Here is a 26566-nt window from a genome sequence, read left to right on the forward strand (position 1 = left end):
GACGGGTCTGTTGAAGCTGTTCCGCTTTGTACAAAATATTTGACTATTTAATTAAATAGTCAGTGGCACATGGCCTTGAATTTGAGTCTCCTGCATCACAGGTTAGAGCCCTAACCAGTGGGTTATGAAATTGCACTCTCCGCCTCTTTGGCCCAATGAATAATTATTTTATAAAAGTGAAACAGTTTCAACGAGACTGAGACACCCCCATAGCCCAGTAATTAAGGCACTCATCTGGGACATGGGAGAACCAAGTTCTGGATCAGGCAGAGTCATCACCACCTGCTCCTCAGGCTGTTTTGTGCAGGCCCCAATCCAGTTGCTATGCTCTAAGGAGGCCTCTGAGCACATCTCCTGGATTGGATCCCACAGAAGAGATAGTGAGTAAATATCTAGTTTGTGAACCCTGCTGGGGCACAGGTGAAAGTTAGATGCTAAGCTGCACACTGCTGGCAGGACTGAGGTGCAGCCTCCATTTCCCTCCAGTGGAAGTTAAGGTACCTAGGGAACTTTACCAGTGGGAAGTTAGGAGCCTAGGGAGTTTAGGCACCTTGGGTTTTGAGGATTAAATTTTGAACGTGGCCACCTCAAGGGGCAGTTGGGTCTCCCTGTTGAATTCCAGCCAGTCTCTGACAGGCTCAGATTAGTTGTTGTAGTAGTAGAGGTTCTTCAATAACCAACAGGGTATATTAGCAGAGTTGAGTGGGAGAGCTTACAAAATTCCTCACTTTCGTAAGTACCAAATACACACATCCAACAACAAACAAACAAGATTCCTTACCACCAATTTTTGTGTGATCTTAGCACTCACAAATCCAAATGTTAAGACATAGAGGCAAGGGTGCTTTTCAAACAGCTGAGTTGTAGATTTTTTATAGATCATTATTGCCAAAGTGATGACTAGTCCTATATGGAGGCCTGGTGAAAGAACACTAGTGCCCTGAAACACACAAAGCAGAAAATGTTTATCATAACTTGAATCATACCATAAATTTTTGGGCCCAATTTTTAGGACTGCTGACCAACCACAACTTCCACTAAAAGCCAAATGAAGTCACATGTACTCAACATGTCTGGAAGAAAAAAAATCAGGTCCTGAGCTGCTGTGCAGCAGGAGCACTCGCACTGACTTTTCTTTCCCATTATAGTTTATAAACTCAAACCTCATTGCAGTTTCTCTGACAATACAAGACCCCTAATCAAGGGTATACAGAAAACATGACTTGGATTACCACTGGAGTTGAGTTCTTATTAGCTGTCTCATTCATATATATATATTTAATGGCTTTACAGACAGCATTAAGGTATATCAAACAGAAGAATCAATGTATTAGATTACTTAAATACTCAATCAGTAAGATGGTCAGACATACTAACTTTTTTGTAATGTAAGAATTTAACATACAAACCAGACAACACAGTAACTCCCCTTTCTTCCCCACCCCAATATTAGAATACAGTTTAAATTCTAAAATAGCTTACTGCGATTGTAGATCCATTTTTGCCAACTCCACCACCAAAGATGACATGGAAATAGTTGGAACAGGAAAATAATGCTCCACCCACTATTCCAAGAACAGGGAAAGTCTTCAATTTTAGGTCTATCAAAGGGATCTTGCAAGAAAAAAGTTTAAAAAAAATTAAAGGACATCATTCCTTGGAAAAAGTTAAACTGCAGCTGAAGACTCCAAAAACAATTTGTATTGCTTCATTTGAACTATCCCTTTTCCTTGAAACTTATACTCAAATCAACAATTTTAGAGTACAGTCTTGCCCTTAAGACGATAGAAACCCCCCCCCCCCCCTTTTTTTTTTTGGAATGTTTAAATCCTGGAGAAGTAGGAGGGTAATTCTGCCCTTGAAATTCAGCTGTATTTGCAACACCATTAAAAAGCTCTTTTTATACTTTTGCTAACTATTTCAAATTTGATTCAACAGAAATCTGTGTCAGAGGAAAAAGGATAGTTCTTTCTAAATTCATTGGTCAGCACAATGGAGCACCACAGGAAATGTAAACTCCATCTGCCTGCTTTGTGATTATGTTACATAATATTCCATGTGATGTATTATGTATATTATCCATTATTGCATTATGTATATTATCCAGATATAGATTTAACAAAATATTTACCTTTTAGGGTCAAATGCAGTTTCAAGAAAACTTCCAAGGCAGCAAAGGGTTAAAAAAAGAGTAGCAATAAATTTTCTGAAACCATGGACTACATATTTTTGGAGACAGACTTGTTTTTTCTTCAACATTAAAATCTAAAGCAGAGACTCCTGCATCTCGAAACAATCCACCAATTAACACAAAAAGAATATATAGTCAATTAGCCAAGTTTGTGAAGTCTAAAGATCCCAGTTATGGTTTGCATTTCAAATTTAATAGTTTCAGAAACAGAACCAAAGCTATTTGGGGAGAAGAAAACCAAACTGTTTAAGACAACATTTCCCTCTAAAAACTTGCCATTTCATAATTGCCAGATTGATGAATGAGTCAGATACAATAAAACATTACCAAAATAATCTAGACTGCAAAATTAACTTGATGTTGCAGGATATTAATATCTATTCCAATCAACTAGTACTGTGTATTATACAGATGAAACCACCACCAGGAGCAGGAACTACAGTATACAGCAGGCTTCACTGAAATTGTTTCCAACTTTTAAAAATATTTGCATTCAATCCTATATGGTCCTATTCTACATGAAATATATGAGCTGTTCCCCCTTCCCTCAAATAGACTGGAAATATTTTTTAATATACTGATGCCAGAACACTGCTGGGTAGACATTTTAAAGTTACAGGGCCAGATCGGCTTTTACACCAGTGTAAATCCAGTGCAGCTCTATTAATTTTAACAGTTACTCCATATTTACATCAGCATAAAGCAAAATTTAGCCCATTGGATTTGTAGATTTCAATGGCCAGTTTGTTTTACAATTGAGACAGTCTACTTTAAAAATTATAATTTTGAGCAGAAATGTATGGTACAGGAATAATTAAATATAAAAATTGGATGTAATAGAAACTATTACATATGAAAAATATAGACTGTGGATAAGATTCCTTTGAACTATAATCAAAATGTATTTTCCAGGCCTAAAGTTAATATATGGCAGATGGGGTCTTTTTCCTCTGTGTAGCTCTAAATTCATGCATAAGAAACCACACCATCACATCCAAGCGATACAGTACTGAACTACATGGAAACAGGCACCCTATAATAAGTATATAAAGCAACTTCTGTATGTATTAAAATTGAAATAAAAAATAAGATTTAGCAAATACAGCAAACTGAACACAGAAGATTTGAAAAGCAATTACTAAACATCAATACACCTGCACATGACAGATTCAGATAAAACTGAGAGTCTGAATGCTTGATACACTTACCTTATAGTCCCACATAGTAGTTCCACCAAATGCAGACATCAAGAAGAGGATTATTATGGCTATCTGAACTTCAGTTACATCAACCCTAGAAAGAAAAGAGGAAGCAGGCTTAGTTCATACATCTGTTTTTTGAGGGGAGGGAATGGGAATAAATGATTAGGTAATTAAAATGTATCCATTCAGGACATGTCATGTATATAAAATACATGATTTCTGTGACCACAAAATTCTACATACCAACTAAAGCAAAAACATACTTTGCTAAATACCTGTATATCGTTTAAAGTTATGCACAGAAAACTCAGGAGGTTTTTTTTAGTACTGTATAGCTATTTAGGAAATTTTAACACGATTACAAAATCATTGTCATAAATATTAAGCAAAACGATAATTACAACAGTGAGCTTTTAAGAAAAAACAAATACTATCATCATCAGATCTCTCTATTTAACAGGGTTTTATTCATATTGCAGAGTGAGTCTTTATACCATCCAGGGACTGTTTTATTGAGTGAAACTGACTATTCATTTATCAAACAGTGTGATTATCAACCATCAATATTCACTAAAATTAGACAGGTGTGCTGGTTATTTTTGCAGGCAAATGTACTTTGAGTATTGAATAAATGGCAGCCAAATATCGAACATCTGTTTGTCATGTGTATTTTGCTAGATATGAAATTAATGCATTGATTTTTCCATAACCTCCCTTTTTTAAAAAAAAACAAAACCATTCCTCTAGTTTTAAACTATTTTTCCTTTTTCTAGTGAGAGGTTAATCAGTAGTGTAGCACCTACTAGTGGCTAAGATTCTTCATTTCCTTTTATGTGACCATTTCTGCTAGGAAGCCCTAGGAGGACTGCTGGATATGTATTACCGAAGAATTTGCACTATTTGGTGACTAATCACATCCCAATATTCTCTAATGACTGGACATGTCCACTATATATGCATATAATCCCCTCTTATCACAATTTCTCCAACATTTATCCCTCATTCAAATCTATCATGTTTGTTAAGTACCATCTGACTCCTGTAAAGCACCATTTTAAATTGTATCTTAAAGAAAATCTCTCTTAAGAGACTGAGATTGCTTGTCCACTTTTTCAGAGGAAAGCTATTCCCCTAGGGTAATTAGTCTATCCAAATCCTTCTCCCACCACACAGACATCTCTGCAAAAAACTTTCCTAACAAATTTATATCTTTTTAATGTATTTATTTATTTATTGTTTCCAACCTTCCAAAAGCCATTACTTCTATTAAGTTAGTTTCTGTGTTAAAAAACTGTTTACTAACCTTCCACAACTGTTGTTCTTGGAGATGTATTGCTCATGTCCATTCCATGCTTGGTGTGTGTGTACCATGTGCACAGTTTCCAGAGATCTTTTCCCTTAGTGGTATCTGTAGGGCTGACCCTAGTGCCCCCTGGACCTCATGCACATGCGCTGGTACAAGGGGTGTCACCGGCTCCACACCCTCTCATTTCCTTCTTGCTGGTAACTCCGACAGAGAAGTAGGAGGGCGGGTCATGGAATGGACATGAGCAATACATCTTGAGGAAAAACAGGTATAAAAGGTTAGTAACCATTTTTTCTTCAAGTGCTTGCTCATGTCGATTCCGTGCTAGGTGACAAGCAATATCCCTGGAGATGGGCTCTGAGTTCATAGATGGGCTGATTGCAACACTGCTCTCCTGAAACTGGCATTGTCACAGGTCTGTTGGGTGATGGCATAGTGAGACATGAAGGTATGAACTCACACCCATGTAACGGCCCTGCTGATGTTCTGAACTGATAACTGTGCAAGGAATGCTGCTGCTGAAGCCTGGGCTCTTGTGGAATGAGCCTTCATGATGGCCAGAGGCAGAACCTTCACCTGCTTGTAGCAAGCTTGGATGTAGGCAGTTATCCAGGACGAGATTCTTTCGGACAACACTGATAGTCCTTTCTCCTGTCCGCCATAGCTACAAAAAGCTGCATAGACTTGTGGAAGGGCTTAGACCAGGGGTCTCAAACACGCAGCCCGCGAGGTTATTTTCTGTGGCCCTCAAGCTCCTTGCAGCCCCCCCGCCCTTCCCCAGCATTTACCTAGAGCGGCTCTGGCCTGACGCACACCGGGGGCAGGGCAGGCTCCCTGCCTGCCGGCCCTGCCGCCACACCGCTCCGGAAAGCGGCCGGAACGTGGGGAAGGGAGGGCACATTGGTGTGTGTTGATGTTGCTTCAGGCACCGCCCCCAGCATCTCCCATTGGCCGCAGTTCCCCGTTCCCGGCCAATGGGAGATGCTGGGGGCGGTGCCTGAAGCAACAGCAATACACACATCCCGGAGCAGCGCGGGAGCAGGGCAGGGCAGGCAGGCAGCCTGCCCTGCCCCCGGTGTGCGCCGGGCCAGAGTCCACCCCCCGAACCTTTCCTGCAGCCGAACCCCCTGCCCTGAGCCCCTTGCCACACCCTGCACCCCTGCCCCACCCCTCCTGCACCCCAACCCCCTTCCCTGAGCTACCTGCCACACCCTGCACTCCGACCCTCTGCCTTGAACCCCCTGCCGCATCCTTCCTGCACCTCAACCCACTGCCGCACCCCTCCTGCACTCCGATCCCGTGCCCTGACTCCCTGCCACATCCCTTACCCCTCCTGCACTTCACACCACAACCCACTGCCCTGAGCCCCCCCTGCACCCCCACCCTTGCCCTCACCCCACACCCCAACTCCCTGCCCTGAGCCCCTGCCACACCCCACACCCTTCCTGCACCACCTGGGGGCAGGGAGGAGGCAGAGTTGGGGTAGGGATTTCGGGGAAGGGGTTGGAACGGGGGAAGGGAAGGGGTGGGAAGAGGCAGGGTAGGGGCGTGGCCTCATGGAAGGGGTGGAGTGGGGGCAGGGCCGAGGGGGGGAGGTGTCAGTAATGCGGCCCTTGGGCCAATGTACTAGTCCTCATGCGGCCCTCATGGTCATTTGAGTTTAAGACCCCTAGCTTAGACCTTTTGATATAAAAGGCCATGGCCTGCCTAACATCTAATGTGTGTAGCCAACATTCTTCATTGGTGCTGTGAGGCTTTGAAAAGACGACAGACAGAAAAATGTCCTGGTTGTTATGGACCTGCAACACCACCTTTGGGAGGAAGGCCGGGTGGGGGCGTAGTTGGACCTTGCTCTTGAAGAACTCCGTATGGGGAGGGGGGGAAGGGGGTCCTCTACTGTCAGGGCTTTAATCTTGGAGATGCTTCTGGCCGTTATAATCGCCACCAGGAAGGTGACCTTCCACCAGAGGAGCAGTAAGGAACAAGATGCCAACAGCTTGAAGGAGAGCCCCCATGAGCTTTGACAGGACCAGGTTTAAGTTCCATGGGGGAATCGGGTCACAAACCTGTGAGGAGAATCTTTCCAAACCTTTGAAGTACCTGATCATCATCTCATGGGAGAAGACTGATCTGCCCTAGACTGGAGGATGGAAGGCTGAGATGGCTGCAAAGTGAACTTTGACCCATGGCAGAGCTACACCCTGATGCTTCAGGTGGAGCAAATAGTCCAAGACGGACTACAGGGAAGATTCCATTCAGAGGCCTAACAAGTGAAATGTTTCCACTTAACCAAGTAGGTAGCCCGGGTGGAGGGTTTCCTGCTACCTAGCAAGACTTGCTGAGCCTGATCTGAGCAGGTCTGCTTCTCAGAGTTCAGCCACCCAGAAGCCACTCTGTCAGGTATAGCGAGGGTCCAGTGAAGCAACCGGCCGCGGTCTTGCAAAATCAAGTCCAGACAGGGTAGGAGCTCTAGTGAAGTTGCTACCGAGAGGTCCAGAAGCATGCTGAACCAGTGCTGGCGTGGCCACGCCAGAGCTATCATGATAATCTTTGCCTTGCCCCTCTTGATCTTTAGGAGCACCTTGTGTACCAAGGGAATCAGTGGGAAAGTATGCAGCAGTCCATCTGCCCAGGAGACAGGAACACGTCAGACAGGGAGCCGTTGCTGAGCCCGGACATCAAACAGAACCCAGTGGCATTTCCTGTTCTGTCTGGTGTCGACCAGGTTCAGCTTGGGAGTCCCCCCACTTCTGGAAGATAATTCTGGCGACGGCTGGGTGAAGGGACCACTTGTGGCGAGATGCTCCACCAATGCATTCCGATCTACTGGGAGGTGTGCCACCTCGAGGCAAACAGTGTGGTTCACACTGGAGGGCTTCTTGACACAGGTCTGAGCGAGCTCACCCTTGTCTGCGGATGTAAAATATCGAGGCTCCATTGTCCGTCAAGACCTGCATGACCTTGCTGAGAGCTGGGGAAGAAGCACCTGGCAGGCCAAGTGTATCACCCTGAATTCCCTGACATTTATGTGCAGGGAGAGTTCTTCTGAGACCAGAAACCCTGAGTTCCAAGTCTACTGAGGTGGGCTCCCCACCCCAGGTTTGATGCATGCGAAACCAAGATTACTGTCTGGGACGGGGCAGCGAAGGGCACCCCTTTCGTCATTGAACTTTCATCATTTGTCTCTGCCCACCAAATCAGAGAAGCTAAGACAGTTGGCGGAATCATGAGAACTGAGTCCAAGTTGTGTTTGCCTGGGAGTAGACTGACACCAGCCACGTGTACTACACCAAATAGGTACATGCTGCCATGTGACCTAACAGCTTGAGGCACACCCAGGTGGTCATAAGTATGTGATTTTTGACACAGGCGATAAGATCTGACAGTTTGGAACCAGGCCTCCGGCAGGTAGGCCTTGGCCCAAGTGGAGTCAAGCACTGCCCCATGAACTCTTTTCTGTGCACCGCGACTAGTGTCGATTTCTGTTAGTTTATTAACAGGCCCAGTGTCCAACAAGTGGCCCATACTATGCCAATGCTGGGCTGAACCTGAGCCTACGAGTGGCCTTTGATCAGCCAATTGTCAAGGTACAGGTTGATTTGTACACCTTGACATCTCAGGCAGGCTGCAACCACCACCATATGCTTTGTTAAAATCCATGGGGCTGAAGGAAGCGCAGTGAACTGGTAGTGGCATTGGCCCACCACGAACCAGAGGAATCTCCTGTGTCTGTGGAAGGTGGAAATAAGCGTCCTTTAAATCGAGGCAGTGTACCAATCGAGGCAGTGTACCCAATGGATCCAGGGAGGGAATGACTGAGGTTCTGCATGGTCTCCCTGGCCTCCATTTCTTGAGATATTTGTGAGGTGACAGGTCCAGAATGGACCACAGGGCCCCTTTACCTTTGCAGATTAGGAAATATTGGGAGTAAAACCCCTTGCCTCTCAAACCTTAAGGAATTTCCTCTACGGCCCCCACATGTAGGAGGGCTTGCACCTCCTAGATGAGAAGTTGCTGGTGAGAAGCATCCATGAAGAGGCATGGGGTTGGGGAGTGAGAGGGAGGGATGAAAACTCAGGGTGTACTCAACTGTGTCAGTACTGAGCACCCAATGGTTCGATGTTATGCAGGATCACACAGTGCAGAAGGGCGATAGATGGTCTAAAACCAAAAAGGGGAATGGATTCTGAATCAAATGCCATCGTTCTGACTGCAGTCAGCCACATCCAGAGCTGCGTGGAGGGAGGCCCTGGCCACTGTCTTGCCTTCCTCCAGGATGGCCATGAACTCCTGCAGCAGGATGTCCTTGAACTTGGCCATTGAGTCCCACAGGTTAAAATCGTACTTCTCCAGCAGCGTCTGCTGCGGAGCTGGAGGTTGCCCGTGGAATAAACCATTCTTCCGATCAGATATAGTGTCTTAGCCTCTTTATTCTTTGGGGGTGGTGATGGACTGACCTTGTCTGTCCCTCTCATTCACAGCTGACACCACCAGGGACCTTGGGGGGGAGGGGAGAGAAGGGGGATGTGAATACATGTACTCAAACCCATTGGCTGGTATGTAGTACTACTTTTCCACTCTTTTTGAGGTGGGGGAACAGAGAGGAAAGAGTCTGTCAGAGCCCTGATTGGTCCCAACACCACCTCATTGACTTGGGAGGGCCACTCTGGAGAAAGCCGCTGTGGCCAGGATATCAATCAGGCTGTGCATGGACTCATTTAGCTCCTTTACTTCCAGCCCCAACTTTGTGGCGACTCATTTCAGGAGCTTCTGAGGGGCCCTGAAATCATCTGGCAGGAGTGGATTAGAACGGCTTGCTACTGCCTCATCTGGGGACGAAGAGGTGGCAGCTAATGCCATAGGCGAGGCTGGTCCTTCCTTCTCCATCTGTACCACCTCCACTGTGGCCATTTCAGTGACCTTGGTGCCGGAGTCAGGGTCCGGTGCCAGTCAAGACGACGCAGTGGCTCGTCTCTTGGACATGACTGAGTCTGACTGCTGGGAAGGGGGCCCCGGAGCCAGGGGAAACCCCCACGGATTCCAATACTGCCACTGCATGGGCCAATGTCCTGGTGGCCAAGCACTGCCTGCAGGGCCAGTACTGAAGTCTGGTGCATAAGTCAGGTACCAGCACAGGTGCTGACTTTGTCCTTTCCCAGGGGCTGCTCAACACCTGCTCCACTCTTTTTGAGGTGGGGGAACAGAGAGGGACAAGGTGTGGAGCATGCTTTCAGAAGTCTGAAAAGAGCACCCAGTCTGATGCAGAAACTACAGAATCCAAACCACCAAAAAAGAAAATCAACCTTCTGCTGGTGGCATCTGACTCAGATGATGAAAATGAACATGCGTTGGTCTACGCTGCTTTGGATGGTTATCAAACAGAACCCGTCATCAGCATGGACGCATGTCCCCTGGAATGGTGGTTGAAGCATGAAAGGACATATGGAGCTTTAGTGCATCTTGCATGTAAATGTCTTGCAACACTAGCTACAACAGTGCCATGCAAACACCTGTTCTCACTTTCAGATGACACTATAAACAAGAAGCTGGCAGCATTATTGTCTGCAAATGTAAACAAACTTGTTTGTCTGAGCGATTGGCTGAACAAGAAGTAGGACTGAGTGGACATAGTATGGTCCTTATACTCTCGACTGTAAGGACTATACAAGGTTAACATCACTTCCAGGACTAGCCTCCCCAAAGTAGAAGGGCACAGGGCCATGTAACCTCTGGATAGGCTCAGTGAAGAGTAAATGCTGCACCCTCCTCAAACTATGGAGAAGTGAGGTGAAGTGCCCCCTGTGCTCCTGGAGCTCTGAGAAGCACTGTGCACCCCAATGACTAACAGTGACTTTATGAAGCCATTACTGTAAATAGAGTTTAATGTACTGCAAATCAATAGCAATTGTACAGAGGTCTCAGGGACATCTGTAAAAAGGAATGTCAGTTTTGATATGAATTTCAGGTCCTGGACCAGATACGAACTACAAATAAAACAGATTTTTTTTTGGCGCGAGGGGGGCGGGGGAGGGGGAGAGAGAGGGAGGGAAGGATGGGTGGAAAGTGAAATGAGATGTGTCAAAATTTGATGTGTCAAATCCAAAGATCAAATATGTACAATTCTGAAAAGAGTTCTACTTACTTTCCAAACTTTAACATGCCCGATACATATGTCTGCCAGTGAGCACAATAAAACATGAACGTTCCCACAAAACAACAGAAAAACAGCCAGTCAGGGTTCGTTCCCAGCCGAACAGCTATGCAGGCTCCAATGGAAACAAAAACTGAAAGGCAGAGATAAGCATGGTCAGTCATAAATAATTATACTACCTACAATGTTAAAGATAAACACTAGACAAAGTTTGACTGCAACAGCATCAATAGTATAGTGACATGTTGGACAGCATTTCCCAAACTTGAAGCTGAGCCCCCTTCAGGAAAATGAAACCTATGGTGCACTTTACAGCCCCATAATGTGTTGTTAGAGGCTCACCCATCTTAATTTATACCTTTTCAGACCCCTCCCCCCCACCCCCACACAACCAGTGAGGCATGCCCATACGTTGGGTGACATTGTTATAGGGTAGTGATAGTGAGAGTTACAAATTACTGTAAAAATAGGTTTTACATTTTAGAATAAACTTTTTTCCTGAGGTCTATTTAAAAATAAAATCACACATCACACCATCATCAAGTGCAGACCAAATATAGGGAAGTTCATCTCAACATCTTCAGAGAATTGGAATATTGTGAAAACGGGGAGAAAATGAACTCTTGGATAACCTTAACTACAACATGCACAGTTAAGCACTCACTGTAGTGTTCCTTGTCTCACTAGGTTTAGATCGGGGTTTCTCAACCTGTGGGTTGTGACCCAAAACTGGGTCACTGGAATGTTTCAAAGGATCACATGGCAGCTCCAGTCCTGTGAGACTGTTGTGGCTTGGTGCATGGGGTCACAGTGCCACTCAGGTTTGGCTCAACTGCCCCTCCATCATGAGGACGGGAAGGCAGCCAGCTCAAATATGAGTGAGGAGCACTGTGACCCTGTGCGCCAGGTCACGCCACTCACAAATTTGGCCCAGCTGGTTTCCCCCGAGGGGGAGGAGCCAAACCTGAGTGGTGTTGTGATCCTGGAGGTGACAATATAGGGAGCTGAGCTCAGCCAGTCCCATGTAACCAGAGCTGCAGGGGGGGACTCTGCAAAGCCCCACCCCCCATGACACCCTATTCCTCCCCAGGAACAGGACCCAATCCCTAGACTTGGGGCCCTCACACATACCAAGGCCTATTTACTGAGTTAATCAAACATCTGTCATAACTTTCTCGACAGAAGAACTGAAGGCTGGCTTCACTACTTATGTGGCTCAAACACAATAGTGATGAGGGCTGTATAAGTATCTAAGATGCTAGATACAGTATAAATACCTGTAGTTCAATTTTAATTTGATACTAAAATCGCCAAGATGAATTAAGGTTTGTAGTACAAACAACAACAAAAGTGGGCTATTAATTTCAGATATTAAGCAGTAGCCAATTAAAAATTGTGACTTGGACAGCAATTCAGAAAAGCATCACTTCAGGACAGAGAAATGCAAGAACTTGCATGTGTTTGTTTTGTTTTTTGATGGAAACAAACAATCTAGCCCATCATTTTGATTTCTTTCTTAAAAGGAAATGAAACCTTTTCTAATTAGAAAGACTGAGTCATGTCAACATAATCAGGAACCATGAAAGCGAAGTGAGGAAAAGTAAACACACTTAAAAATTGTGAGAACTACAGTACCAGGTCTGGAGAGATTTAATTCCTTATTGTTACTTGTATTGGTCATCTCGGATCTAGTGGAAATGCATAGTGTAGACACTAATGTTAAAAAAAAGCCTGAAGGATGGTGTGCCTACTGCCTGGAGATACTGCACTTCTCTCTAAAGAAATCTTTGAATGTACTGTATCACTTACAAAAAGTGATCAGATTCAATAGAGGGAACACACCCACTTCATACTCTCAATGTACGCATGCAAGAGCTAGGTAACATGCATTATACATGTCTCAGGGACACTTCTAAAATATTTTCCCACTCCCTAGGTTAGTAAGTAGTAACCACCTAGCTCTCATACACCACTTTTCATCAGTAGATCTCAAAGAGCTTTACAAATGAGGTCAGTAGTCTTATTCCCATTTTACAGTTGAAAAACCGAGGCACCAACAGGCAAAGTGACTTGTTCATAGTCACCCAGCAGGCCAGGAAGAGAATCTAGGACTCCAAAGTCCCAGTCTAGTTTTTATCCATTAGGCCAGATTGTTCCTTACTAGGATTTAGTATTTTCCCAGTTATCGCCCGAGTTTTAAAAATAAAGAAATAAAGTTACCTGTGGAAATACAGTCACAACCATGGTCAAAAAGTTCCCCTAAGGGGGAACTACTATTTGTTCTTCTGGCTTGTTTCCCATCAATAGCATCCAGGGACTGGTAAACAAAGAGTCCTAATGCACACAAGAGGAATACCCAAAACGGTGCCTGAAACAGATGCATAAATATCAATACTGTCAGCTCCAGATTACTTACTATTAGCCAAAATCTATCATACTACAGATTTTCTCTGCATGAAAAGCTTTCAGAGCAGTACTTTGCTAAGAGACTACCATGGACAGGCCAAAGTCCTCTTTCAGTTTTAGCAGTGTAAATTGCAGTAAATCTGAAATGAATCACTCAGTTTATATCACTGAAACAGAATCTATGCAGCCTCACACTTGTGCTTAAATTTACAAAACTAAAATTTTAGGTAGATACAGCTATCTAAAGTGGCATCAAGATTAATAAACTTCAGTTTTCTCACCTGAAAATTGAGAGAGGTGCACATAATTAGTAGGAATGGTTCTATCTATGTTTATGGACACAGAACCCAAACAAAAAGGAGCTTCTTAAAAAAATAAGAGTTCAGTGTTTCATTCAAATTCTCTGAAGTCAATTAGATGATTAACTTTGATTTTTATTTTCTTCCTAGGTATTTAGAGAACTAGTTATATTTGTATATCAAATTTCAGTTAATATGCAAATAAAAGTAGAAAATGCACTAAGTAATTTTGTTAACAGAAGTTTTAGTTTTTAAATAGATAAAGTTGGAGATTTTCCAAGGCTCAAATGGCAGGCAGACGCCTTACAGAATCTCTCCCAAGTAAATAAATGGTTCTCTTAAGAATGAAGAACAACTGTCTATTGAATGTAGACTTTGATCATTTATTTAGTTCTTGTTTTAAATTGATTGGGAGTTGTTTTTGATCATTCATTACTGGGTTTTAGTTTAGCAGGACTTGCCATGGTAGTGGTCCCATCTCGGAGGGGAGATTTAGCTTTCAGAAATCAGTACGACTTTGAAACTAGTCCTTACTGATTACTTTTCCTCATAGACCCCCAAATCTAGTTTCAGTTCAGGTCACATTTTTGCCCACTAGTTGTTCTCAATCACACTTTACGCAAAAAATTGTTCAGGAAGAAATAAAGTCAAAGGTTACATGCAAGATGTTTATATCAAATAGATGAAAACCCATAGGAAATCATGAAAATTAATTCTCTTCTACCCCTACGTAGGAACTGTCTGTTACATCCTGCCCTCAGTTACTCTTGTACAATCCCTCTTCAGTGGGAGCTCACAGGTGTAACAGGGCAGAATTTGGCTGTACCACACACATCGTAACCAAGATAGATAATATTTCTTTTCAGAGTGTGTTTATTGAAGGTTAGTGAGTGTATCTGGATAACAAAGTATACATTATATAGATAGACTGAATATTAATGAGTAGATGTCAGGCTGAGAGCCAGGAAATAACACACTTTAAATAAATCCTCACACAACAGATACACATCCACATAAACCAGCCAGTGGTCTCAGTCAAACCAGAAAAGGGAAGAATTTTGACAATTGAAAATAATAAACTTTTTTAAACTAAGTTAGGACAGGAGGTTGTCATGGAGGGGAATGTAGAAGGGGAAAAAAATGAAAGTATGGTGAGATAGCTGCTCTTAAGCCCTGTTCATTATATCCCATCATAGCACTTGTGAACCAATTTGTTTAGAACAAATCATGCAACAGATTTAGACCCATCCCAGGAATCCACAAGACAAGATCTTCCAACTAGGACCATATTTAAGGAAGGTTCCATTTTGAACTTAAAAGCCTTGCTCGTAAAGCCAGAAAAGAAAATGAATTTTTAAACTTAAACAAAAAACTTAGATAACTTTCAGAAAGAAAAGATCATCAGTATCTCCCTACTGGGGACCCTTCCTAATCCATTTAACCCTGATACGAACTTCTAAATGAGAATCTAGTCTACTTCGGACTTGGAGGCAATAGTAACATCATCCTAGTTAAGAGCAGGCTCAGTAATCCTTACCCAGACCATTGCTAAATCTATTTTAAATTTCTGGGTAACTATGCTAACCACTGTCTAGCATCATGACAGAAGTAAAATAGTGAAAACTCTAGGGGAAATAAAGGATCTGAATGTCTTGAGTACAGAATCAGATTAATTCTCCAGAGTATGTCACCAAAAGGAATCAGATAGGAAGTAAAAACAGGACCTAAAATAAACCTTTTTAAGGAGCCCTGAGAATTCATTATCTTCTAGCTAAGTTTGTGAAAGGATCTCAACCTGACCCCCTAAATTGCACTTGCAATTCTGCAAGTACGGAGTTTAGATACTCATCTGATTGTAGGACTAATTTTGGTAGTTACATAGGGGTCTAATTTCTACTTGCACCTGCAAACAGTTGACACAATTTTAGAAGATTTCTTAGAAAATATGGGCTTTCAAGATTTTTAAACATGCCCATTGTCATTGGGTTTAAGCTTCTCCAACGTGGGAGTACCTACACCTCTATCCCGATAGAACGCTATCCTTGGGAGACAAAAAATCTTACCGCATTATAGGTGAAACTTGCTTTGATCCACCGGAATGTGCAGCTCCCCCCTTCTTCTCCCCCAGAGCACTGCTTTACCGCATTATATCCAAATTCGTGTTACATCAGGTCGCGTTATATTAGGGTAGACTTATGTAGTCATAATATAAAATCTGTTATGCTCTTTATGTTGGTATTACTTCAATTTAAAATAAAATAAGACTACTGTTCGAATTCTAGTCAAAATATTTTTTTGGTAAGTCCTCTCCTATTCCAGCTGGGTTATCTTATCTCTTTTCACTCTTTAGACAAGATGAGACTTGCAATCTCTGTGATAGATTTAAATATACCTTCATGATTGTTACTGATTATTTGTACCAATTTGGTCAAATAGATATATTCTCTCATTCAAAGAGTAGTGTCTCTCTTGGACCAGGTATGAAACCAGTAACTTTTGGACTTTCACTATAGTTTACACAGTATTAGGGACTCTGAATCCCCACCAATCTTTAGGTCAAAAATCTAGACTCACATTTTTACAAAGGCCTAAACCTAATGATTTATGAAGCAAGATGCTCCAACAGTTCCTCCCCTCCTCCCAAATAGTATTAAGTGAGGAGAAAATTAAAAGTCTAGCATCTTAAGACTTTCAGCATTACCTGTAAATTGGATACAAAAAAGATTTAAATTCCAACTGACTTGAGCATTTTGGTGGCAGGCAGAAAGCAAAATAGCATTACAGTAACCCAATGAAAGATTATAAACTAGTTTCCATCCCGCTCCAATACAGGTTTAACATTAACTTTAAATAATTTTTATGTTTCTCTCGCATTAATCTAGCTATTAAATAGGAGGCAAAATCGTTTTACCATCTTTTGGCAAAACACGAAAAGGGACAAAGACTTTCAAAACTTGTGTAAGCTAGGAACAGGGGGAAATCCAAGCTCATCTTCCCTCAGGAAGACAGGAAAGTGACCATGTAGAAAGGACAGGGCCTTTTGAAGAGGGAACTCCTAGATTCTGAGGCTACTTAACTCTGGATTTACTCTAGCACTTTTAAATCTCCTAAATTAATCTAAATTCCCATTTAAACAAAATCTCTGTTCTAACCCTTATCCTTGCAAAGATAAAATGTAAACTGATCATTAGGATTATGTGTCAATATGTTTTCATAAAGATCAAGTATTATTCAATGTTCTCCCCACAGCCCTCCCCACACACATACCCTCCCTCAGCTGCCCAAGGCTGGCCTTTGAGGTCTATGAAATCCATGACCCTAGGCCCCTCAATTTTGGAAAGGGCCTAGGACAGATTCTTGGCTGTGTTGCACAGGCCTCTGCTGCTTGGGTTGCAATAAATTCCCCTTTTCAGCCATTTGCTTACAGTTTAAAATACAGTTTTATAGTCCAAATTACCCAAAAAAGTAATAATGCATATCATACACAGAATTAAAACTGTACCCTTTGCTAATTCTGTTAACAAAATCCTCTCAACCACTTTATTTTCCCACACTCCTCCCTTCTTCTAAAGTCACTGGATACATAAAACTGCTAAACAGATTATTATTGTTAAACAAGATTTCACCCACAGTTGGCATTTTATTTGTTTCTGAATACACAATCTCCATATTCAATAGTCAATCATGAAGAAAAAGCTATTATGTCACATTCTTCAACAGTCGTAATGCTATTTAATTCCAGTTCATTCTATGCGGTATGTTTGCTATTTATCTTGTTTAATCTTTTAAATAATGATTTGAATTAAAGAGAACATGCTAATGTTTGCAGTCATAACTTCAGATCATATTGTCAGAAGAGAGTTTATTTAACGGAAAACAGTTCTGCTACACTCAACTTCAAACCGATTTTTGATAAAATAAGTATCTTTTTTTCCCCCCGATTAGAATATGTACACACATATGCTAGAATTCAAGTTAAAAGTTTCCCCTGCCTTCTCAGTATGGCCTTTCCATTTCCTTATAAATCCCCACCATGACAGGATCCATGGAGTGTGAGGAGCAAAGGGTTTTCATTCTTATCTTCCCCATAACTATCTCCTCCATATCAGTTAATGCTACAGAACACCTGCTGAGAGGGGAAGCAGATTGCACTGATAACGTAGCAAAAGATGTCGGCATGAATGGCTTGGGGGAATTGGAAACGGGATATGGAGCCTTTCACCCCAAGGTCACCACTTCAAAGCTAACCCAGGGTGGTAGTGACCTGCATGTTGTTGGGCAGCTGACATGAAATGAGACGGTGATCTCAATCTAACTGGTAGTAAACAAGTGTCCAAATCACAAAAACCACCACCATACTTAGGCCTAGTTGACAGTCTCAGAAGGTCAAAAGATTAATATTTGGAGACTGAAATACCCTCAGCTCCTAATTAATGGAGTACCATGGTGACGTGTGTTCTTCCTCTGCCCAACTTTTCTTCCCATCAGTCAGTGAGCAAGATTACTGTACATGACAGCACACTAGTATGAATTTTAAATTTCATTGTTTTTCATTATCTTGCTCAGACCTTTCACAATTATGAGAAAAAGTAGTATTTATCATAACTCAGGAGTTATGTAGCTGGAAGGAAAATGATCTGTCCTGAAGGCTAGGAAGACAGCAGAGGGAGCAACAAGAGTGGGGATCAAATTAGGAATCAGAGTGGGTCAAGAATCTGGTCTCCTGAGCTATTTTGGCTTCCAGAGAAGACAAAATATTCTGCTATTTGCAGAAATCCAACATTCAAATTCTGAAATTAAAGCTTTGTAATGTCATGAACACAGAGGTTCCAGTGGCCTGGAAAATTAACCCAAAATAATTAAAATTAAAAAATTTTAAATTAAAATTGAATGTTACTGTCTTTCTGTCCCATTCAGCAGCTTTAAATTGGCAAACTTGAAGTAGCTTTGTTTGTTTTTTTAATGAAACCTTAAAGAGTTACTTATAAACACCAGTAAGAAGTTTACAAATGGAGGGATATTTTGGAAGTTCAGAGAGAGAGAGTAAATAAAGGACTCTGGTAAAATTACTGCATGCTAAATGGTAAAAAGGATCAAGATATGGTGAAAGAAAGATAGTGACAGAATACCGAAAGGGCAGAAGTGTTGGACCCAATAATTAAGTTGGCAATTATTCTTAATAATTAGATTATTATTCAGGAGAGTGCAGCTAAATCACATCTACTTTCTCAATGATGCACAGAGGATCACCATCTCTCATTTTGCCATCTCCCTGTAATATGAACAGGTCCCATTCCCCCGCTCTGCTCCACCCAGTCTTAAAATGACCCTTTTATACATGTACATTTAAGTCCTACGTTACTTTTCTTTAAAGGCTGAATACAAACAGCTGAGATATTTTTCCCCCTCACAGGATAGATCCAATTCCTAGATAAACTTTATAGGCTTCCCAAGCACTCTTTCAAGAGTTTGACTATACAGTAACTCCTCACTTTAAGTCGTCCTAGTTAACGTTGTTTCGTTGCGGATCAATTAGGGAACATGCTCAATAAAGTTGTGCAATGCTCCACTCTTAGGTTGTTTGGCTGCCTGCTTTCTCCACAGCTGGCAGCTTCCCTACACCTCCCCTCCCCCCAGTGCCTCCCGCTCCTCGGCAGACCCCGCAGATCAGTGCTTTCCCCCTCATCCCTACCCCCCGCGCCCGCAGCAATCAGCTGGCTTGCGGTGTTTCGGGGGCAGGAGGGAGGGGGGAGGAGCGAGGACTTAGCTTGCAGGCTCCCCCTGCCTCCCCAACGCCGCAAGCCAGTTGATTGCCCTGGGCAGGAGGGGAGGGAGGGAGAGCCTGCGCGCCGAGTCCTCGTTCCTCCCCCCTCCCTCCTGCCCCCTAAGCACCACAAGCCAGCTGATTGCCCCAGGCAGGAGGAAGGGGGGAGGACTTGACATGCAGGCTCCCCCTCCCTCTCCTGCCAGCGGCAATCAGCTGGCAATCAGCTGACTTGCCATGTTTAGAAGGGAGGGGGGGGGAGGAGCGAGGACGCAGTGTGGGAAGTAAAGGGGGAGGAGGTGGGGAGGAGAAGAGGCAGGTCAAGGATGGGAGCTTGGGGGAAAGGGAGAGTGGGTGGGCTGAGGCTCCCCCCACCACCCCTGGTGCTTGCAGAGTAGGGGAAGCTGCCGCTGCTGCGCAACATGCTTCTCCTAGCCTACAGCACCTTCAGCCTCCTTGCCTGCTTCATTTTCTCCAGTGTCAGTGGGCTGTGCCTGTGTAGGGTAAGGCAGGGGCACCTCCCAACTATAGTACTGTTTGTACAGTATGTTTGTAAACACACAGCACAGGCACACTACTCCCCCGCAGCGTAGTATTAAATTGCTTGTTTAAAATTGTTTAAAATGTATATAATGCCTTTTGTCTGGCAAAAATTTTTTCCTGGAACCTAACCCATGCCGCCCCCCCCCCTTTACATTAATTCTTATGGGGATATTGGATTCGCTTTACATCGTTTCACTTAAAGTCGCATTTTTCAGGAACATAACTACAACATTAAGTGAGGAGTTACTGTACTTATTAATTTTGTGCCAAATATTAGGCACACTATTTTTAATGTGGTTTAAGAGATCTCTTGATGTACAACTAAATGACACTTGTTAGCCTTTTTGTGGCTACTGCACAACATACTCTGACCTTCAAGAGATCCTATACTATGACATATCCTTCCCCACATTCCCAGTTACAAAAAAAGGGCCTATTTTGAGTCGATATTTGGAAATACACCTACAAACAAAATTTCATTATTTACATTTCTTCCCATTTCCCCCCCTATACTGCTTATATCCTCTGGAGTCTGACAAAGTCTCCTGAATATCAATAACTATTTTTATACTTTTGACAGATTTCATCACTGTGTACCCATGACCTAGGAATCTCATGATGCCACCAGACAGAGGGCACAGGAGGTGCACAGGTTTTTCAGAGCTCCCCTGTGTCAGATGTATGCATTATAATTCACTAAACCATGGCATGCGGTAATCACTATAAAATGTATGGATGGATAATATTCAGAGTTGTGTCTCTCTACTGGAAATTATGTTCTTAAGGCAGGTAACCAGGAGGTAAGAGACTCATACTAAAGCTAGAAGGGACCATCATGATCATCGCGTCTGAATTCCCGCAAATTGCAGGCCACAGAACTTCACCCACCCACTTCTGTAATAGAGCCATAACCTCTGGCTGAGTTACTGAAGTCCTGAAATCATGTTTTAAGGCTTCAAGTTATAGAGAATAGGTGACCCGTGCCCCATGATGCAGAAGAAGGTGAAAAACCCTCAGAGTCTCTGCTAATCTGACCTGGGGGGAAATTTCTATCAAATTGTCAAAATCAATTAAAAGGCAAACATCAGTCAGTGTGCTACAACAGATGACTGTTGTCGCAGCTGTTCTGAAGATGTTTATCAAGATACTAAGGTTGCATCACTATCATGTCCTACCCACCAGAAGGAATCAGGGGTTGCATCACTTCCTTTAGTGCATGCATTGTGAAATAATAAATGTGTGAACACTATGTCTTTGTAAAGCTCCAGAATTAGGCAGGCGTATTTCCTCCACACCATCCCCATTTGGCAGCGAACAATTAACTTTGTTCTGATGGGAAGAAAATACACCTCAAAATGCTACAGTACTCTTGGTGAGAGATTGGGAGTAAGGATGGAGAGCTGTGACCTGTCACAGAGTCACAATCTCAGTGCATCTTTCCCCTGTGCCTTTAAAACCCATATCAAGGCTTGAGGGCTCTCAATCCAGGACTTTCACAGGCACTAAATTACCTTTTTTTTTTTTTATTATATTATGAAATGTGTACCTATGCTTACCTACACTTTTTTAAAAAAAAGTGTTAAAATTCAGTTTCAATAATTTAAGGTACTACACCTCTATCCCGATATAACACGACCCAATCTAACACAAATTTGGATATAATGCAGTAAAGCAGCGCTCCGGGGGGGCAGGGCTGCGCACTCCGGTGGATCAAAGCAAGTTCGATATAACACGGTTTCACCTATAACGCGGTAAGAGTTTTTGGCTCCCGAGGACAGCGTTATATCGGGGTAGAGGTGTACTAGCAGGGGACTTTAATTATATAGACTCTTGTCTCTTTAATATTCACAGTTTTATAGAGGGAAATGCAGTGTTGTAATACTCCTCACAATTAAGTAGTCAAGACCAATTAAATACTCAAGACTCTCACTCAATTATAAGGAGAAAGGTTGCTTCTTGTGGCCAATTATGTAGAGGTGAGATGTTGAAGTGTACAACTATGCTGTCAAGTTGGCCAATGATTTAATAATTCATAAAATGTTTCGTTACTTCATCCACCTTGTCTCTCTAGTATCTTGGGACTGACACAGTACAACTACACTGCATAAAAACAATTTGGGTATTAAGAATTCAAAAGTAGCCATTGCAAATTTGCATGCTTCTCTCAGTTTGCCCAACTAAAACTGCCCCCTCCCCGTTTTAAAAAAAAAAAAGTTTGCAGGTCTTTAATCTACAGCCAGAATGCAAAAGTGTAGGGTATTAAAAAAAAGACAGACAAGCCAAGATGCTCAAGTGTTACAATATCAAAAGATCTACAATACACTAATTCCAACAACTGTGTTCCAATATTGTTGTGGCTAGAGAGTTTCAACCTTGGTACAGGTAAGGTTATGAATGAGCCAGGTCTCTGAACAACTGCACTCCTATAAACCGAGGAATTTGTGTGTGTTACCAGATACCAAGCTGCAACTAACTACAAGTTTGTAATTCCATCTCACTGCATTATTACAATCCCAATAATGTAAATTCTTTTCTGTATGATCCTCATGTATTTTTCCTGAAGTGAAAATATCTGAGGGTGATATTTAAAACAGCAGGTTAACCCATTAATCAGGGCCGGCTTTAGGACCTGCGGGGCCCGATTCGAATACCCGGCGGCAGTCCGGGTCTTCGGCGGCACTTCGGCAGCGGGGGGGTCCACTCCGCGTCTTCCACGGCACTTAAGGACCGAAATGCCACCGAAATGCTGCCAAAGACCTGGAGTGGACCCCCTGCCACCCAAGTGCCGCTGAAGACCCAGAGCGGACCCCCCCCCCCCCGGGTGAGTAAAAAATTAAAAAGGCGCCTAAGGCGCAGGGCCCTCTTCGGTGCAGGGCCCGATTCCGGGGAATCGGCCTAAAGCCAGCCCTGAGTCTTTAACCCGTGAAGGCAAGAGTTCTCCTACATTTTTGGTCACAAGTGAAAACAAGTTTGGAGGTTTAATTTTTAGCTCCTAACACAGGTTTCTCCACATCCCAAAAGTACAGCAGAAGTCAGAGCCAGATCCTGCAAGTGGATCTGCGCAGACAGGCCTTTGCAAAACCCCATTAACATCAATGAGGCGCTGCAAGAGTCAGACTGTGTGAGTGCACTTGCAGGACTAAGGCCATCGTTTCCACCTTGTGATAGAAAAGTCTAGGCCCTATTCACCCCTGCCACACGTGCAGTAGTTCAGAACTGCAAGAAGGCTCCCACAGTGCTCATTCTCTTTTTCTTGGAATGAAAGATGACAGAATTTGCCTGCGTGGCTCCACTAATTAGCTGGGTGGCCCTTCATTCTGGTGTGGGGCCACCCAGGCGCGCATCTTAGAGGGAACTATCCATGGACCACCTGAATGGAGCTCGCGGTCAACAGTTTGAGAACCTCTGGCTTAAGTTAACAGAGTAGTATTAGGCACTTTAAATGCCAGCAACTTCAGTCTACATTAGTGCTCCCATCTTTGGAGCTGAACTGTTGGTGAGACTGGTTGGATGTTGTGAGCAAAAAAAACCCTTTAGTGTTGCAGAAAGCCAAAATTTTCATGTAATGACATGACTCCAGGAGCTTGGACTTAAGGACACCAATATTGTGACTCTCATGATAAAAATCGTGAGTGCTGGCAATACCCAAGACAAATCTTTTTTCTCTAGAGGAGAAATGTCAAAAACAGACTGACGAAGTGGGTATTCACTCATGAAAGCTTATGCTCCAATGCATCTGTTAGTCTTAAAGGTGCCACAGACTCTCTGTTGCCAAAAAACAGGCTTGACATTCAGCCCCCCAAAGGGAGTCTCCTTTCCCACTGAATGAGTGAGGTTTGGAGTAAGTCAAAGTATTAGAAACTATTTAGCATGAGAAGCAACCTCCCCACAGACCAGGCCGCACCAACTCAAAGTGGCACCAGACCGTCCCAGAACAACCGATGCAAAACTTGCAGACATATCTCCACTGCTACAATGATCAACACCTCCCACAACACACCTTTCAAGATCCATGGGTTCTACACATGCCTATCACAATATGTGATATACCTCATCCAGTCCACTAAATGCCCCAATAAAAACTATGTGGGTGAAATCAATCACTACACTATTGAATGAACTCACACAGGAAAATGATAAAAACACCCTATCACTTGCGGGTGAAAACTTTTCATGAAGCCATTACTCTATATCTGTCCTATCAGTCCTCAACCTCAAAGGAAACCACCACAGCACTTTCAAAAGACGAGCCTAGGGGCTCAAATTCATTACTCTGCTAGATACTAAAAATCATGACTGGACAGAAACACTGGATTTATGGCTTATTACAACAGCCTATAACCCACTAACCCCCTCTTTGGGCCACTCTACCTTGAATGACCCCTTACAATATGTGCTAACTATTTAAGCTAAACAATCTTTCCACCTTGTTGTGATGCTGGGAGTACCTTTCCCAGACCTGAAGAAGAGTTCTGGTGGCTCAAAAGCTTGTCTGTCTCACCAACAATAGATATTACCTAACCCACCCTGTCTCCAATATCCTGGGACCAATACAGCTACAACTACGCTGCATAGTACAGACCCTGTTGGTTGGCATTATAATTGTTTGGGCTTTCCTGTGTAGACATGATTTAATCCTTTCTAGAAAGAGAAGGCCAAACCTACTTATAACACAGGTGGGGCACTATTGACGCAACACAGTAGGATTTACTGTGTGCATAGGCTCAAAACACTGTCTGAAGATATAGTGCACCAGTTGTGTGTTTTTTACAGCATCCCAGGGTTTACAGTAGGAAGGGATTACAACGCGTGCAGGTTCTCAATTTGTGAAGGAATTTGTTTTGCAGTGAGTGCTCTGTGTGTTACACCTGGAGATTACAGTATGTCTGAGGGATACAGGGTACATTTGTGTGGCTGATATTTACACTAGAGAGAGGGTTACAAGCCCTCACACAATGGGTGTGTACAATGTGCACAGAAGGTGTTACAGGGAAAAATGGGGGTTGAATGCTAGAGCTGCTGGGAGAGTTTCAGTCAAAGCAGGGACCTTGGGGGCAGAAGGTCAGTTACAGCATAGGTGGATTTAGTGATTACAATGCAGGAGAGAGTGAGGTTGTTTACAGTGGAGCATACGTGCAGGGAGGAGGAGATAGTGTTTGAGTGAAGGACAGGGACACACTGCAGGGGCTGAGAGCTGGCTAGAGGGGGTTCTAACTGGGATTACTATGTAGTGTGCTGGGCATGGGAGAGTGGTTACTGTGGGGTAAGAAGAAGTGATGCGGTGGGGGAAAAGGGTGGGGTATTTTGGGAGATGACAGTAGGTGGTTGGGTAGAGGGAAGATCAGCTTGGCATGGGGCAGTATGGGGCAAGAGGGTGATTTGAGAGGGGTGCCCATGTGGCTGGGAAAAAGGCATAGGTTGGGGGTTACTACAGGCTAAGGGGACAGGGTGCTGAGGGTCCTGCAGGGTGAGGGGAGCAGGGACACGGCCTGGGTTAGTCTGGGCAGGGGGGCCCTGTGCGACTGCGGGGGAAGCAGAAGCTATTTGGGTCTCTGTGGGGTTGCGGCGGGGGACGCTGAAGGGGGCTGCAGAGGTACCTGCTCGGTGGCGCTGGGGCAGTAGGCGATGAGCAGCAGCGTGGTGAGCAGGTTGAGCAGGAGGCCGCTCAGGGTGATGGTGTTGGGGGCCAGCCAGGCCGGGATCTGCTCCACCAGCCAGGCCCAGTAGAGCTGCAGCGGCGGCTCCAGCAGCGAGCGCCCGGACGCGCTGTAGCGATGCTGCTCCAGCCGCCTCAGCTGCGCCGCGCTCAGGGGCTTGGGCGGCGCCCACAGCCCGGCCATGGCAGCTCCTCGCGGGGGCTCGCTCGGCGCCTGGGCCTGGCTGCTCCCGGGGCTCGCCGCCGGGCCGCTCGGCGCAGGGCGGGGGCGGGCTCAGCCGAGGGAGGGAGGGACAGAGGCCGGAACGCAGCCCCGCCCGCAGCCGATATTTAACCCCCGGGCCCTGAAGCGCGACCGCCCCCAGCACTCCCCGCTGGGATACGGGGAGCCGGGCGGCCCTAATCCCCGCCTGCCCCCCAGGGGGCCGGGCAGCTCCTCCCTCTGCCCCCTCCCACCTGCCCCACAGGGGGCCCGGCAGCTCCTCCCCCACCTCCCTCTGCCCCCTCTCACCTGCCCCCAGGGAGCCAAGCAGCTCCTCCCCCACCTCCCTCTGCCCCCTCTCACCTGCCCCCAGGGAGCCAAGCAGCTCCTCCTCCCTTCCCCCATAGGGGAGCTGGCAGTGGCACACACGCACACACACCCTTACCCCACAGGCTGAGCCCAACAAGCCCACATATGCCCTGTGGGCCCCTGTATACTGTAAAAAGAAGAACAGGAGTACTTGTGGCACCTTAGTGACTAACAAATTTATTAGAGCATAAGCTTTCGTGGACTACAGTCCACTTCTTCGGATGCATATAGAACTTCTATATGCATCCGAAGAAGTGGGCTGTAGTCCACGAAAGCTTATGCTCTAATAAATTTGTTAGTCACTAAGGTGCCACAAGTACTCCTGTTCTTCTTTTTGCGGATACAGACTAACACGGCTGTTACTCTGAAACCTGTATACTGTGTATGTAATGACTACGAGCTAGTGGTCTCTTAGGCACTATGATGCCCCTAGGGCAATGGGCTGCCCACGTAGTGCCCATCACCTCAGCGATAACT

General features: G+C 44.2%; 1 protein-coding gene across 1 annotated transcript in view; it reads right to left on the bottom strand.

Annotated features, from left to right (window-relative positions):
- Positions 1-25792, bottom strand: part of CHPT1 (choline phosphotransferase 1) — a 33239-nt gene extending 7447 nt beyond the window's left edge. The window contains exons 1-6 of the mRNA XM_054033399.1: positions 25460-25792; positions 13071-13218; positions 10842-10983; positions 3400-3484; positions 1483-1614; positions 782-940 (exon numbers count right to left, since the gene is read on the bottom strand). Coding sequence (XP_053889374.1) covers positions 782-940; positions 1483-1614; positions 3400-3484; positions 10842-10983; positions 13071-13218; positions 25460-25702 — 909 coding nt within the window. The 5' untranslated portion in view covers positions 25703-25792. The remainder of the gene's footprint in view (positions 1-781; positions 941-1482; positions 1615-3399; positions 3485-10841; positions 10984-13070; positions 13219-25459) is intronic.
- Between the last annotated feature and the right edge of the window lie 774 nt (positions 25793-26566).

Source organism: Malaclemys terrapin, chromosome 1 (genome assembly GCF_027887155.1).
Source record: "Malaclemys terrapin pileata isolate rMalTer1 chromosome 1, rMalTer1.hap1, whole genome shotgun sequence".
NCBI lineage: Eukaryota > Metazoa > Chordata > Testudines > Emydidae > Malaclemys > Malaclemys terrapin.